This window comes from Trachymyrmex cornetzi, unplaced genomic scaffold (genome assembly GCF_001594075.2).
Source record: "Trachymyrmex cornetzi isolate Tcor2-1 unplaced genomic scaffold, Tcor1.1 scaffold122, whole genome shotgun sequence".
NCBI lineage: Eukaryota > Metazoa > Arthropoda > Insecta > Hymenoptera > Formicidae > Trachymyrmex > Trachymyrmex cornetzi.
The window spans coordinates 2,461,541-2,473,508 of record NW_017295784.1 but is presented as its reverse complement, the minus strand read 5'-3'; the positions used below and the strand labels follow the sequence as shown (position 1 = coordinate 2,473,508).

The 11,968-nt window shown below is 25.9% G+C and overlaps 2 protein-coding genes across 2 annotated transcripts; both read right to left on the bottom strand.

The window, feature by feature from the left end:
* Positions 1 to 905: 905 nt before the first annotated feature.
* Positions 906 to 5,295, bottom strand: LOC108768419 (odorant receptor 46a-like). The gene is made up of 4 exons (XM_018518833.1): positions 5,171 to 5,295; positions 2,545 to 2,746; positions 2,317 to 2,472; positions 906 to 953 (listed from the first exon to the last, which is right to left on the bottom strand). Exons 1-4 carry the CDS (start codon positions 5,293 to 5,295, stop codon positions 906 to 908), a joined length of 531 nt encoding a protein of 176 aa, XP_018374335.1.
* A 2,518-nt stretch (positions 5,296 to 7,813) lies between these two features.
* On the bottom strand, positions 7,814 to 10,036 carry LOC108768408 (putative odorant receptor 85d). Its single transcript, XM_018518824.1, has 5 exons — positions 9,933 to 10,036; positions 8,978 to 9,313; positions 8,341 to 8,542; positions 8,123 to 8,278; positions 7,814 to 7,870 (listed from the first exon to the last, which is right to left on the bottom strand). The coding sequence occupies exons 1-5, from the start codon at positions 10,034 to 10,036 to the stop codon at positions 7,814 to 7,816; spliced, it is 855 nt and encodes a 284-aa protein (XP_018374326.1).
* Positions 10,037 to 11,968: the final 1,932 nt, after the last annotated feature.

Below are 11,968 nucleotides of genomic sequence, written 5' to 3'. Positions count from 1 at the left end.
ATACATATATCGTATCCCAATACATTGAAGATAGAATATTTCATTTGATATTAGGGGAGATTGGAGCAAAGCGAAATAGCAAAGTAAATCGGAATACTGTCATTTTTTAACCTGCTTGTTACGATATCCAATTGTGATAAATTATGTTTTATGTCCCGAAGAACACGTTGCAGGCGATAGATGCCATTTTTTGAGTGACGTGATAACATACAACGTAGTGATGCACAATATCGATTTGTAATATTCGCTTTGTATATTTATATATTATGAATTGTATATATCATGAAAATAAGTATCTATATTAAATTCAGTACTTTCTACTCTAAATAATTAAATATAGTCTCAGCTTCATTTTAATGCAATTAGATTGTTGTTATAAATCAACTGAGTGTTCAATAAAACAACATAATTGTAATATTAACAATTGGGGCAAAGTAGAATGGGGCAAAATGGAATATCCCGTTTTGCCCCAATTCTTCAGTTGCGATTTGCAAATGACACAAGCGTTGCGCGATACAGATTTCTAGCCACTCCGCACAAAGATATTGAAGTAAAATCTATATATATGTTTATGAGGTATTACATATTTCAAATCCGATTACAGTAATATGTAAATATAAAATTTGTACATTTTAAGTACAAAGAGTGTGACAATATCAAATTTAAATTTTATTACAATATTTATGTATATTTTTTAGTAATATATGTAAAAATACTTTCAAAATATAAAAGACAATGTCATATATATATATGTATATTTTTTACAATTATTGCTAATAAACAGAGTGAACATCAAAATGATTATTGACAATAATAAACATTTTATCACAATATATATTATTATAATGATTACATGCAGCTAATACACAAAATACTTTATTTATATCTTTCTGTTTTTATTACTTTTACACTTGCGTTAATAAATTATAAATAGAGTATGACGTTTTAATAAACTGAAATAATAGAAGACATTTAAGATTATTATAGACACGTTAATATATATGTATACATACATATACATAATAATTATCTACGTAAAAAAGTTCAAAAAAATAATAGGTTTATTTGTTGCTATAATTTTTTTTAGATTAAATATAATTGTAAAATGTAAGTAGTGTAGCATTAAAATTTTATTATACCCTGATATGAGAAGGCTCCTTTTGCCTACAAATTGATTGCTTACAGCACCTTTTGCCTACATCTCATTTGCCTACAAATCGATTGCCTATATGTGTTATTGCCTACAGCTCGATTGCATACATGCACTTTTGCGCACAAATAAAAATTTTAGAAATGGAGTTACTTTTGCCTACATGTATTATTGCCTACATGAATTATTGCCTATATGTATTATTGCCTATAAGTATTATTATCTACAGATAAATTGCCTACATACACTTTTGCATACAAATAAAAATTTTAGAAACGGAGTTACTTTTGCCACATGTATTATTGCCTACATGTATTATTGCCTATAAGTATTATTGCCTACAGCTCTATTGCCTACATGCACTTTTGCGCACAAATAAAGTTTTTAGAAGCAGAGTTACTTTTGCCTACATGTATTATTGCCTACAGCTCGATTACCTACATGTATTATTGCCTTCAGTTCGATTGCCTACATGTATTATTGTCTACAGCTAGATTGCCTACAAGCACTTTGGCGCACAAATATAAAATTAAAGTTCATTAAGAAAATAATTTATATTTTTAGGAAATCTGTCATGTGAACAGTGGGATGTCAACGTAGACAGTGTCCGCTTGGAATATTTTTCCAAAAAAATCTAACCATAGCCAAACCATTTGTTGATGTGAGGTAGCCCTCATTTCGCGTGGAAGGTTGTGAGCTGTAGGCAATAATGTATATAGGCAATCGAGCTGTAAGCAATAATACTTGTAGGCAATAATACGTGTAGCTAATAATACATGTAGGCAAAAGTAACTCCGTTTCTAAAATTTGCATTTGTGTGCAAAAGTGTATGTAGGCAATCGATCTGTAGGCCATAATACTTGTAGGCGATAATACATGTAGGCAATAATTCTTATAGGCAATAATACATGTAGGCAATAGTACATGCAAAAATAACTCCGTTTCTAAAATTTTTATTTGTGCGCAAAAGTGCATGTAGGTAATCGAGCTGTAGGCAATAACACATGTAGGCAATCGATTTTTAGGCAATTGAGATATAGGCAAAAGGTGCTATAGACAATCAATTTGTAGGCAAACGGGGCCCTCCCCCCTGATATATATGTATATATATTACATAAATTATTTTAAAATTTTATATACATTAAAACAAATATTTTTATACTGACCATTACAAAAGAATCCAAGTTCATTGTCAAAATATATACTGTAGAAATTTCAATGGGTATCATTGCACGTTTCATAATCAATAATAAGCTCTTTTTGACACTGTTATCCAAGATTGGCCAATTCATTTGAAAAATACTATCTGTTAATTCAAGACTCTGCAAAAAAAACAATGTACATATGAAGTATCATATCTGCGCGTTTCTAATATCCAATTTCATTAGATGTACCTTTAATTTAACTTGGTTTCCAAACCAGCAATAAATGAATATTTCCGTTAACATGCAACATGTAAACATAATTAATGAAATATGATCTGAATTTAAAGTTGCCTTAGCAACTTGATACAAATTTGAACACATTATCATCATACTTGATAAAAACTGAAATCCGATTATTTTCGTAAATTTTACATTCACTGTTTCCGCAAATCTGTAATCAAAATTTTGCTTTTAGAAAGCCGTATCTATTCAACAAATAATTCTTATAAACAATAAATTAACTTTTTTATGATTATAATATTAAAGATTATTTTAAAAATTAAGACATATAACTCATTAAAGCTGTAATAAAGAACTTCAAAAAATACTGTAATACGGCGAAAGAAGTCAATATAATACTAATATATAATATTAGTTACATTTAGGTATTTAAGCGTACAGTAACATATTTACATTAAAAAATTTGTAATGTTTTTCTTAGTCATTTCAACACGAATAGAATTTTTTTTTCTTTTAATAATAAAAAAATATGATAAAGAAAGTACATGACTTCCATCACTGCTTTACTTAAATCATACACAGTGTAGGTATATACGACAAACTTCCGATATTTTAAAATAATACGTATAGGTAATAAGAATAAACATACATATTTACATATTTTAAAGTATTTTTTTAAATAAATTTTTTTGTGTAAATAACAACTAAACAGTTTCTTACAAAAAATTAACAAACTTTTATGTAAGCACCTTCAATGATAAGGATAAGGATACTATATATAAATAATAAGAAAATATATATATGTATATAATATATGTACACTTAAAAAAAAATGATTCGGGGCGGAAAAAGAAAGTATAATTTTTTTATATATTATAAACGTATGTAATAAAATAAAATTTCTAAAATATGATCTTTCTTGATAATTCTTATTATAATAATATAATTTTATAGAATGTAAAATTTTAATTAATAACTAGAAGTTTTGCGATCTAAAAAAGAATATATCAGAATATATATGTCTCTTAAAAGATGGCCAGTAACTTTATACGAGGATATCAAGTAAGTATTCTACTTCACGCCAAATGTTCTACAGCACATCATTATGTTATGGCATTAATGACGGTTACAATTCAGTTACGCAAAATATTCACTTTTGCACTTTGATGGAGTAAAATATGTCTTTGATATATTTTCAAAAGAAGATATCAGAAGAAGTGATTGCATGAGGAACGAGATTGCTAGGAAATGAATATATAGGGCCTTTCGCCCAATCTCCAAGGATCTGGAAAAGTTGCATCAAGAGGCTTTCTACGATAAGTCTCTTAGATGCAACTTTTTCAGATCGTTGGATCGGACTTAAAAATTACAATCATAGTCGAATGTGAGAAAAATAATCGACTATGATTGGTCAGTTTCTTACGGGTTAAAACTTAAAACTTAAGTAATGGCTTATTGTAGAAAGCCCGTAACATTTGACGAACATGTAAGCTCTAATGATCGAAGACTGTCTCGTGAATAGATATGCTCACTAGCGATTTCTTAAACACACAATGAAAATTATATTAGTATAACAGATTTTGACTTTGCAAACTACACTACAGCTTGGACTTTTTTCTGAGCAGATGTTATTTTTATGCACCGAGAAAAATGTCTGTTCAAAAAGTAACAAACATTTTAGCATCATAGTGATCGATATATTTCAGTGTACTTGGCATCAAGTAGCATCAGCTCGATATCCTTTATACTACTAAAAATACTTATATCGAAATTTATTTTAAAACATTTTAGTCTTTTTTTATAAAAAAAATACCTACAATTGTGATATTTTAAAATACCGGAGATTTATCGTCTATACTCTGCAACAGAATGCTTAATAAAATTTAATTTTCCTATATTGAAATGATAACTAACTCAAAAATTTGATTATGATGACGTATGCAGTAACTCAGAGTAATCTGTTTGCTCAATATTTTCTTTAGGCGACTTTCCAAGATTTCAATTTGACAACATATGTGCATTAAAAATCCGCACATGAGAGTATCTATTGCGACATTTACAATAACGCAATAATATCCACCTAACATTTGTTGAATGTATGTAAGACCATATATTAATATATTAGATGAATAATCGTATGGTAGCCATTCTCTATACTTTAGCCGTTTATATCTAACATGAGTGAAGAATGAAGTTAAAAGGCTGGTAAAACAAAATGATCCCACGACTAAGCCTGTGTAACCTAATGTGTTGTTCCTAGAAAATGATTAAAGATCTTATTATATCTATATTATTCTAATGTGTACTGTAGAGTAAAATACTTGAATATATTCATTCTTTGTTATAACAGATAAAATATTATTTCATAATACTAACATATTGTTAATTAAATTTTATTTTAGATTAAAAAGTATAATTCCTTATTACATTATTTACAAATTTTTATTTGTAACTCTTTAAATAATTCTGCTAAATCAAAGTAAATATAGAATAAAATTAAATCTTCAATACATTTTTAATTATACATTTCTATAAAATTTTGTTAAAGAAATAAATATTTAGCAGAAAACTATATAAATATACTATACAGAATATTATATAAAGAATTGAAAATCACTCAATTTAAAGACATTACCGTATCATCTTGTCATATTGTTGTCGAATTTTCATCTCATCTGGATCTAATGGTTTAAACGGCTCTTCGATAAGATTATCAATTAATGTTACAATATCATCATAATTTAAACACATGATAATCATTTTATAGCATGAAGCGGACGTGGTCAACATTAGATTTAGAGTGTTTGTGAATGCATCAGTATTATCGACGTTGAAAACAATATCCAGAAATTGCAACAATGAAAATACGTATAAAATGCCAATCACTTGTATACTGTAGATATTATAAAGTGTTCGTTTAAATAAAGACGTCCATGATCGCGGTCGAAGACATCCCGCGATTGTAACAATTGTATACGTCAATTTTAAAACTTGCATTATGTCACATCTAATTTTATTGTGAAAAAAAAGAAACAAATAAGATACGTATAACGGATTTCAACTATCCAATGTATATTATTATTAATATTATTCTCAAGATAACTTTAACTTGATAAAATCTCTATTCTATAAGACGTAAAATGAGATAACGTACAATTTCAATAAGGTTCTGTAAACTGTCTATAGACTTCTGATGCTACTTCTCTGATAATATTTTTCGTCGATGATATTTCCTACTTCTACTATCTATATTTAATATCTATCTGTATTTAATATCTGTATTTTGCAATAATTACCTTCAATGCGATATTTCTACAAAAGAATTGGATAAACTACTTTTACATTCGATAAATTATTTTTTGATGTAACTTTTATATATAGATGTTTCTCATTGATACATTGAGATAAAAAATAACACAACAAAAAAAGAAAATTACTTTAATGATTTGTTAATAAAATATAGACCCCGATATATATCTTCGTATATGTCCCTCATCACCGTTTGATATATATCGGTCTCACGCTATGATATATCGCTGTACTTTTTTTAGCGCTGAGATACTGCCGTGTGTTCTGATTTCATTATATTATTTTTTATTCTTCGTAGGAAGAATCTCGATATTCTAATATTGATTTCTATACGCAACATAACCAAACGAATTAAGGAGTCCACGTTAGAGGTAAGACTGTAGTTAAACATTTGTAAGACTGTAGTTAAACACACACACAGATAAAAGAATTTAGAAATAATAATTTCTCTCTCTCTCTCTCTCTCTCTCTCTGACATTACTTTTTTATATACTATTATGCAATTCTGATTTCTTCTTTTAATAGTACAATATTTTTTGTTATACTTTTAACCATTCCAAAAAAAATATTAAAGTAAAATCCATAAGATATAAACGATATATTACATATATATAAACCATTTATTGCATATTTCATTTTCAGTTATGATAATATACATATGAATATAAAATTTGTACATATTAAAATAGAGAGTTTAGTATTATCCAAAAAATAAAAATTAAGATTCGATTTAATTTATATTTAATTTTTTCAATTTAATAAATTTAAATTTTGCTACAACATTTATATATTTTTTTTCTAAAATATAATATATATAAATACTTTCAAACAAAATATAAAAACTATGTCGTATACATGTACAGATAAAGAGAGTGAACATTAAGATTTTATAGAACAATTCTTTATTACAATTGTTTTATAATGATTATAGCTGATAATGATTATGCAACTAATCTTTTAAAAATACTTTACTTATCCTTTTATTTTTGTTTATTTACTCTTACACTTAGATTAATAAATCGACAATGTTCTTACTTGTGCATATTTAATATCTGTAAGTTGCAATAACTGTCTTGAATGCATTGTTTCCACAATAGAATTTGATGTACTACTTTTACATTCAAAATATTATTTTTACATTCAATTTTCATTATATAGAAGATGTTTCTCATTGTGATATTGACATAGAAAACAAATAACCCAACAGAAAGAGAAAAAAGAATTCTTCGAAGACTCATTGATAAAATATGAGATGGAACCTCGACAATATGCGTATATTTTAATACCTACACATATATCTGTCATCGGGCGCGCGCGCGACTATATATGTTTTATTACATTATATTTTCAAAAAGAATCACGACATTCTAACGTAATCAGATAAAAGAATCACATCAGATTCTTTAAAGGAATGCACTTATAATATTATAATGAAATAAACGAAAACATGCTTTCCGTTTATTCATTACAAGTACTGAAAATTTATAATTTATGTTATGTATACTACAGGTTTTCAGTGAATAACGGAACAAATCCCAAGTTTTTCTAACGTTATATTGTTATGTTCAATAATGCATGCTTGCATTAGGCTTTGCCCTTTTTTGTTTTTTAATACTATGATTTTTCGTGCGATTTTTCTATAAAATATATTTTATAAAATATAATAAATAAAAAACACTTTATTTAAGATAATACATTTATGTCAGATTGTGTAACAAAATATAAATATAATAAATTTTTATAGTATTGAAATGCAAAATATGTGTTAGATGATTATGTTAAACTTTAATTTTTTTCATGTTTCTTCTGATATAAGTACAATATAAAAACCATTATCAAATATAAAAAGCTGTGTATGTATATATTTATTTTTAATACTAAGATATTAACAACAATTATATCTTATTTTCATTTTTTAATTATATCAAATAAATAAAGATAAGTATTTGTTTTACTTGTTTCCCAATTTTTAGTATTCTTGCACTCGTACCAATAAATTATAAACAGAGTACGATGTTTTAAGCAACTGAAATGTTAAAAAATAATTAATATTATTATACATATATATAAATATATTATCATATTTAAATTTATTATTAGTTTTTTATAAACAAGTTTACAAATAATTTGTATATGAAAATACTTCTAAATTCTCTTATTTAATAAAACAATTTTTATTATTTGAATATATTGTAATTAGAAACACAAGAATTCATTAAATGATTATTCAAGGACTGTTTTAACTACATTAAAATAAAATTTATACTGTTATACTGACCGCCACAAAAGAATCCAAATTTATGGTTAGAATATATACAGTAGAAATTTCAATGGGTATTATTACACGCTTCATAATTACTAAGAGACTCTTCTTAATACTATTGTCTAAAATTGGCCACTCAATATGAAAGATGCTGTCCGTTAGTTGAAGGCTCTGTAGAATAATACGTAAAATATTTTATTTAGCGTCTTTAATAATTTATTTATTTGATATACCTTGGATTTGACTTTGTTTCCAAACCAGCAATAAATAAATATTTGTGTCAGCATGCAACATGTATACATAATTAATGGTATATGATTTGCGCTCAAAGCCGAACTGGTTAATTGATACAAATTGCAGCAAATTACCATCGTACTTGCCATAAACTGAAATCCGACTATTTTTGTAAATCTCACATTCACTAATTGAGCATATCTACAATATAATTTTTGATTTTAGATCGCTATAATACTCATGCATAAAATTAATAATGTACATGTCGTCATAAATGAATTTTATTATTATATACCGCAACATAAAAATTATGAAATATTTGTAAATTAAATTAACAAATTAACGTATTTAATAAGGTGATAATTAAAATATCTATTTTAACTAGCGAATTGACGAAAATAATAGCAACGTGTACAATTTTTTTAGCGATTATATAAAATGTATACATTTTTTATGCTTAATGTATAAAATCTTAGTTCAATTTTTTTTCTTTTTTTCCTTTGTAATCGTAAAAAATACGGACAGAAAAGTAGAAGATAAATATACGATTTCTCTATCATCATTTTATTAAAAAATACTTTTGAGAGCAGTGTTAAATAATAAATAATTATCTGGTATCACAATATGATAACTAACTCTAAAATTCGATTGTGATGGCGTACGCAGAAGCCCAGAGTAAATTCATTATTTGAGATATTCTGTAGGCGATATTCCAAGATCTCGAGTTGGCAACATATGTACATTAATAAGCCACATAGGAGAGTATCACAAGCGACGTTTACGCTAGCGCAATGAAAAGTACTTATCATTTGCTGAGCGTATGTAAAATAATAACTCATGTAAGACGAGTAATTATATGGTACCCATTCTCTATACGTTAATCTTTTGTGTCTAAAATCAGTGAATAACGACATGAGGGCAATGAACGAGCATGTCGTTCCGATCAAGCTCGTATAACGTAACGTGTTGTTTCTAGAAAATAATTGAAAAAATTGTTACATACAAGCTCTAAGCTTTAATATGAATAATTTAGGTAATTGTACGCATTCATTTTTTATAATAAATAATACACCTACTACTATTTTTAATAGCACTATAATTAAATTTAATTTCTTTAAATTAACTTATTATTAAATTATTAACAAATTTGCTGTGCAATTTCTCAAATATTTAAAATTTTTAATAATAAAATTAAATTTTTAGAATTTACAATCTTAAATACGTTTTTTTAAATTTTTCTTATTATACGTACAATAGAATATTAAAAGGAACTATAATACAATAATGTCAAATTAAAAGGATTAAAAATTATTTAATTAAGATATATATTTACCGTATTATTTTATCGTATTGGCGCTGAATTTTTGTCTCGCCCAAATTTAATGGTTTGAATGGCTCTTCAATAAGACAATTAATTAATGCTGCAATCTTCTCATAATTTAACCACACGATAAACATCTTATAGCATGCAGCAGATGAAGTCAAGAGCATATTTAAATTATTAGTGAAGTCGTAAGGATTATCAACATTTAAAATAATGTCCATAAATTGCCACATTGAAAAAAAATATAACATGCTAATTACATATAACCTGTAAATATTATATACAGTCTGTTTAAACAGAGATGTCCACGAAAGTGGTCGAAAGCATCCAGCGACTATAACGATTGTACGTGTCAATTTCAAAATGTGCATTATTAATTCTCTCGTTTAATTAAGAAATAAAAAATATATATATAATTGCATTTGAATATATAATGTATGTTGTCAAACAAATTCTTCTTAATTCAATAGAAATCTTTTAATAGTATTCACAACGATACGTCCCTAACTTTAACTTGACAAAATTTCTATCATACGATAAGAAAAATCAGGTAATATTATTTCAAGAAGAGGGTGCACCAATAAATGTCTATAGACATGTGATGTGTTTCTTCGATAGTGACGATATTTCTCTTCTCGATGATATTTCTTTTATATTTCTTTTATATTTCTTTTACCCTGCACATTTAATACCTGTATCTTTATGTAATATAAATATACGGTACAATAATACTATGGTACCAATGATAGATGTAAATAATATTTACATCTAGATGGAGAGCAAACTCGTAATACAATCAAGATGGAACAATACATTTCTAAAAGTTTATTAATAAAACATAAAACGTAATCGCCTTGTACATCACTTGTCAATATGTAAGATATTTCATTTATTATATCTTCAATTCTAGAAGGCGAGATACATCGCTCAGTATTGATTGCTACAATATACATGAAATAGAATCAGGAAGTAGTTTAAAGCTATGCTTTGTAAGACTATAGTCAAATATTCAGAAGAAAAATTCGAAAAGCTTAACAGTGACTAAGTTTTGATAATATTATGTTCTATGCATATGCACGATACAACTGTATACTTTTTTACGGTAATTTCTTTTATATCACTATTTGTATAAAACAGTATTATACAAAACTCTTCACATAAAATAAATCATATTTTATTATATTTAGATTGTGAAATATGTAAATGTTAAATTTATTTATATTATATTAAAGTAGAAAGTATCTCTAATAGAATCAGACGCTTATATCGAACATAGGTATCTTGTATATCTTTTAATACATAAAAATATACTGAAAATGAAAACGGTGATAAATATACATATTCATATATTTTTTTACAATTACAGTTACAACAATATTTAACATTAATATCATTATTTCACAATAATTATCTTATTGCAATTTTATTACAATTATATGTTTATATATTAAATTAAATTTACGCTTTTATAAAAGAAAAGAAGCAATTATGGAATTAATGGGAGATTATAAAATATTACAATATTTTGTATAGTTTGAGCTGTATATTTGACGATCGTCAAAATTACTTCTTCACAATTTGCTTAAACGTGTAGTGTGGCCACTGGCGTTTACTGCATTGCCAGTTTTGCAGATAGTGTAGACAGTTTTACAAATGTGTACTGTTTATTTAATTTTGAGAAGTATGTTGGTATTAATTTTGTAATTTAATTTGGAGGCCTTGAATATATGGCTTCTAAATGATATATTAATTAAACTAAATTTTTGGTAACTAAATGTGTGCATATATCAGATGTGTAAAATTATACTCTATACTATTAATAGTATTAGTATTCCCCTTTTATTTCATAATCACAACCTTTCTTTATCTTCAATTTTTTATAATTTAGGTTTTGTATTCTCGAAAAACTTTTACCTATAATTGATATCATTCTATGGTTAACAAACTTGCACAAAAAGTACTAATGTTACATGAATATTTATTGAATTATTTCAATAAAACAAAATGGTATTCCAAAATCTTCTTCTACTTATGTATTCTTACTATTCTTGGATTCGTACCAATAGATTATAAACAGAGTATGATGTTTTAAGCAACTAAAATGATAAAAACACATTTCAGACTACTATAAAAACGTTTATACTTATAATTTCGACAATGTAATTATTTATATATGAAAATTTATGAAATTTTATAAGTACTATATTTACAGGAATAATTCTTATTATTGAAACTAATTGTAATTAAATAAACAACAATACAATTTTATTTGATATATCTTTATTATTTTAATTATTTTAAGA

Coding starts and splice junctions, on each gene's coding strand:
- LOC108768408 (XM_018518824.1), bottom strand. CDS start 10,036: ATGCACATTTTGAAATTGACACGTACAATCGTTATAGTCGCTGGATGC. Junction 9,314..9,932: donor ACTGTATATAATATTTACAG/GTTATATGTAAT, acceptor ATTATTTTCTAG/AAACAACACGTTACGTTATA. Junction 8,279..8,340: donor GAAACAAAGTCAAATCCAAG/GTATATCAAATA, acceptor ATTATTCTACAG/AGCCTTCAACTAACGGACAG.
- LOC108768419 (XM_018518833.1), bottom strand. CDS start 5,295: ATGATTATCATGTGTTTAAATTATGATGATATTGTAACATTAATTGAT. Junction 2,747..5,170: donor CAATATGACAAGATGATACG/GTAATGTCTTTA, acceptor TTTTGATTACAG/ATTTGCGGAAACAGTGAATG. Junction 954..2,316: donor ACTTGGATTCTTTTGTAATG/GTCAGTATAAAA, acceptor CTATTATTTCAG/TTTATTAAAACGTCATACTC.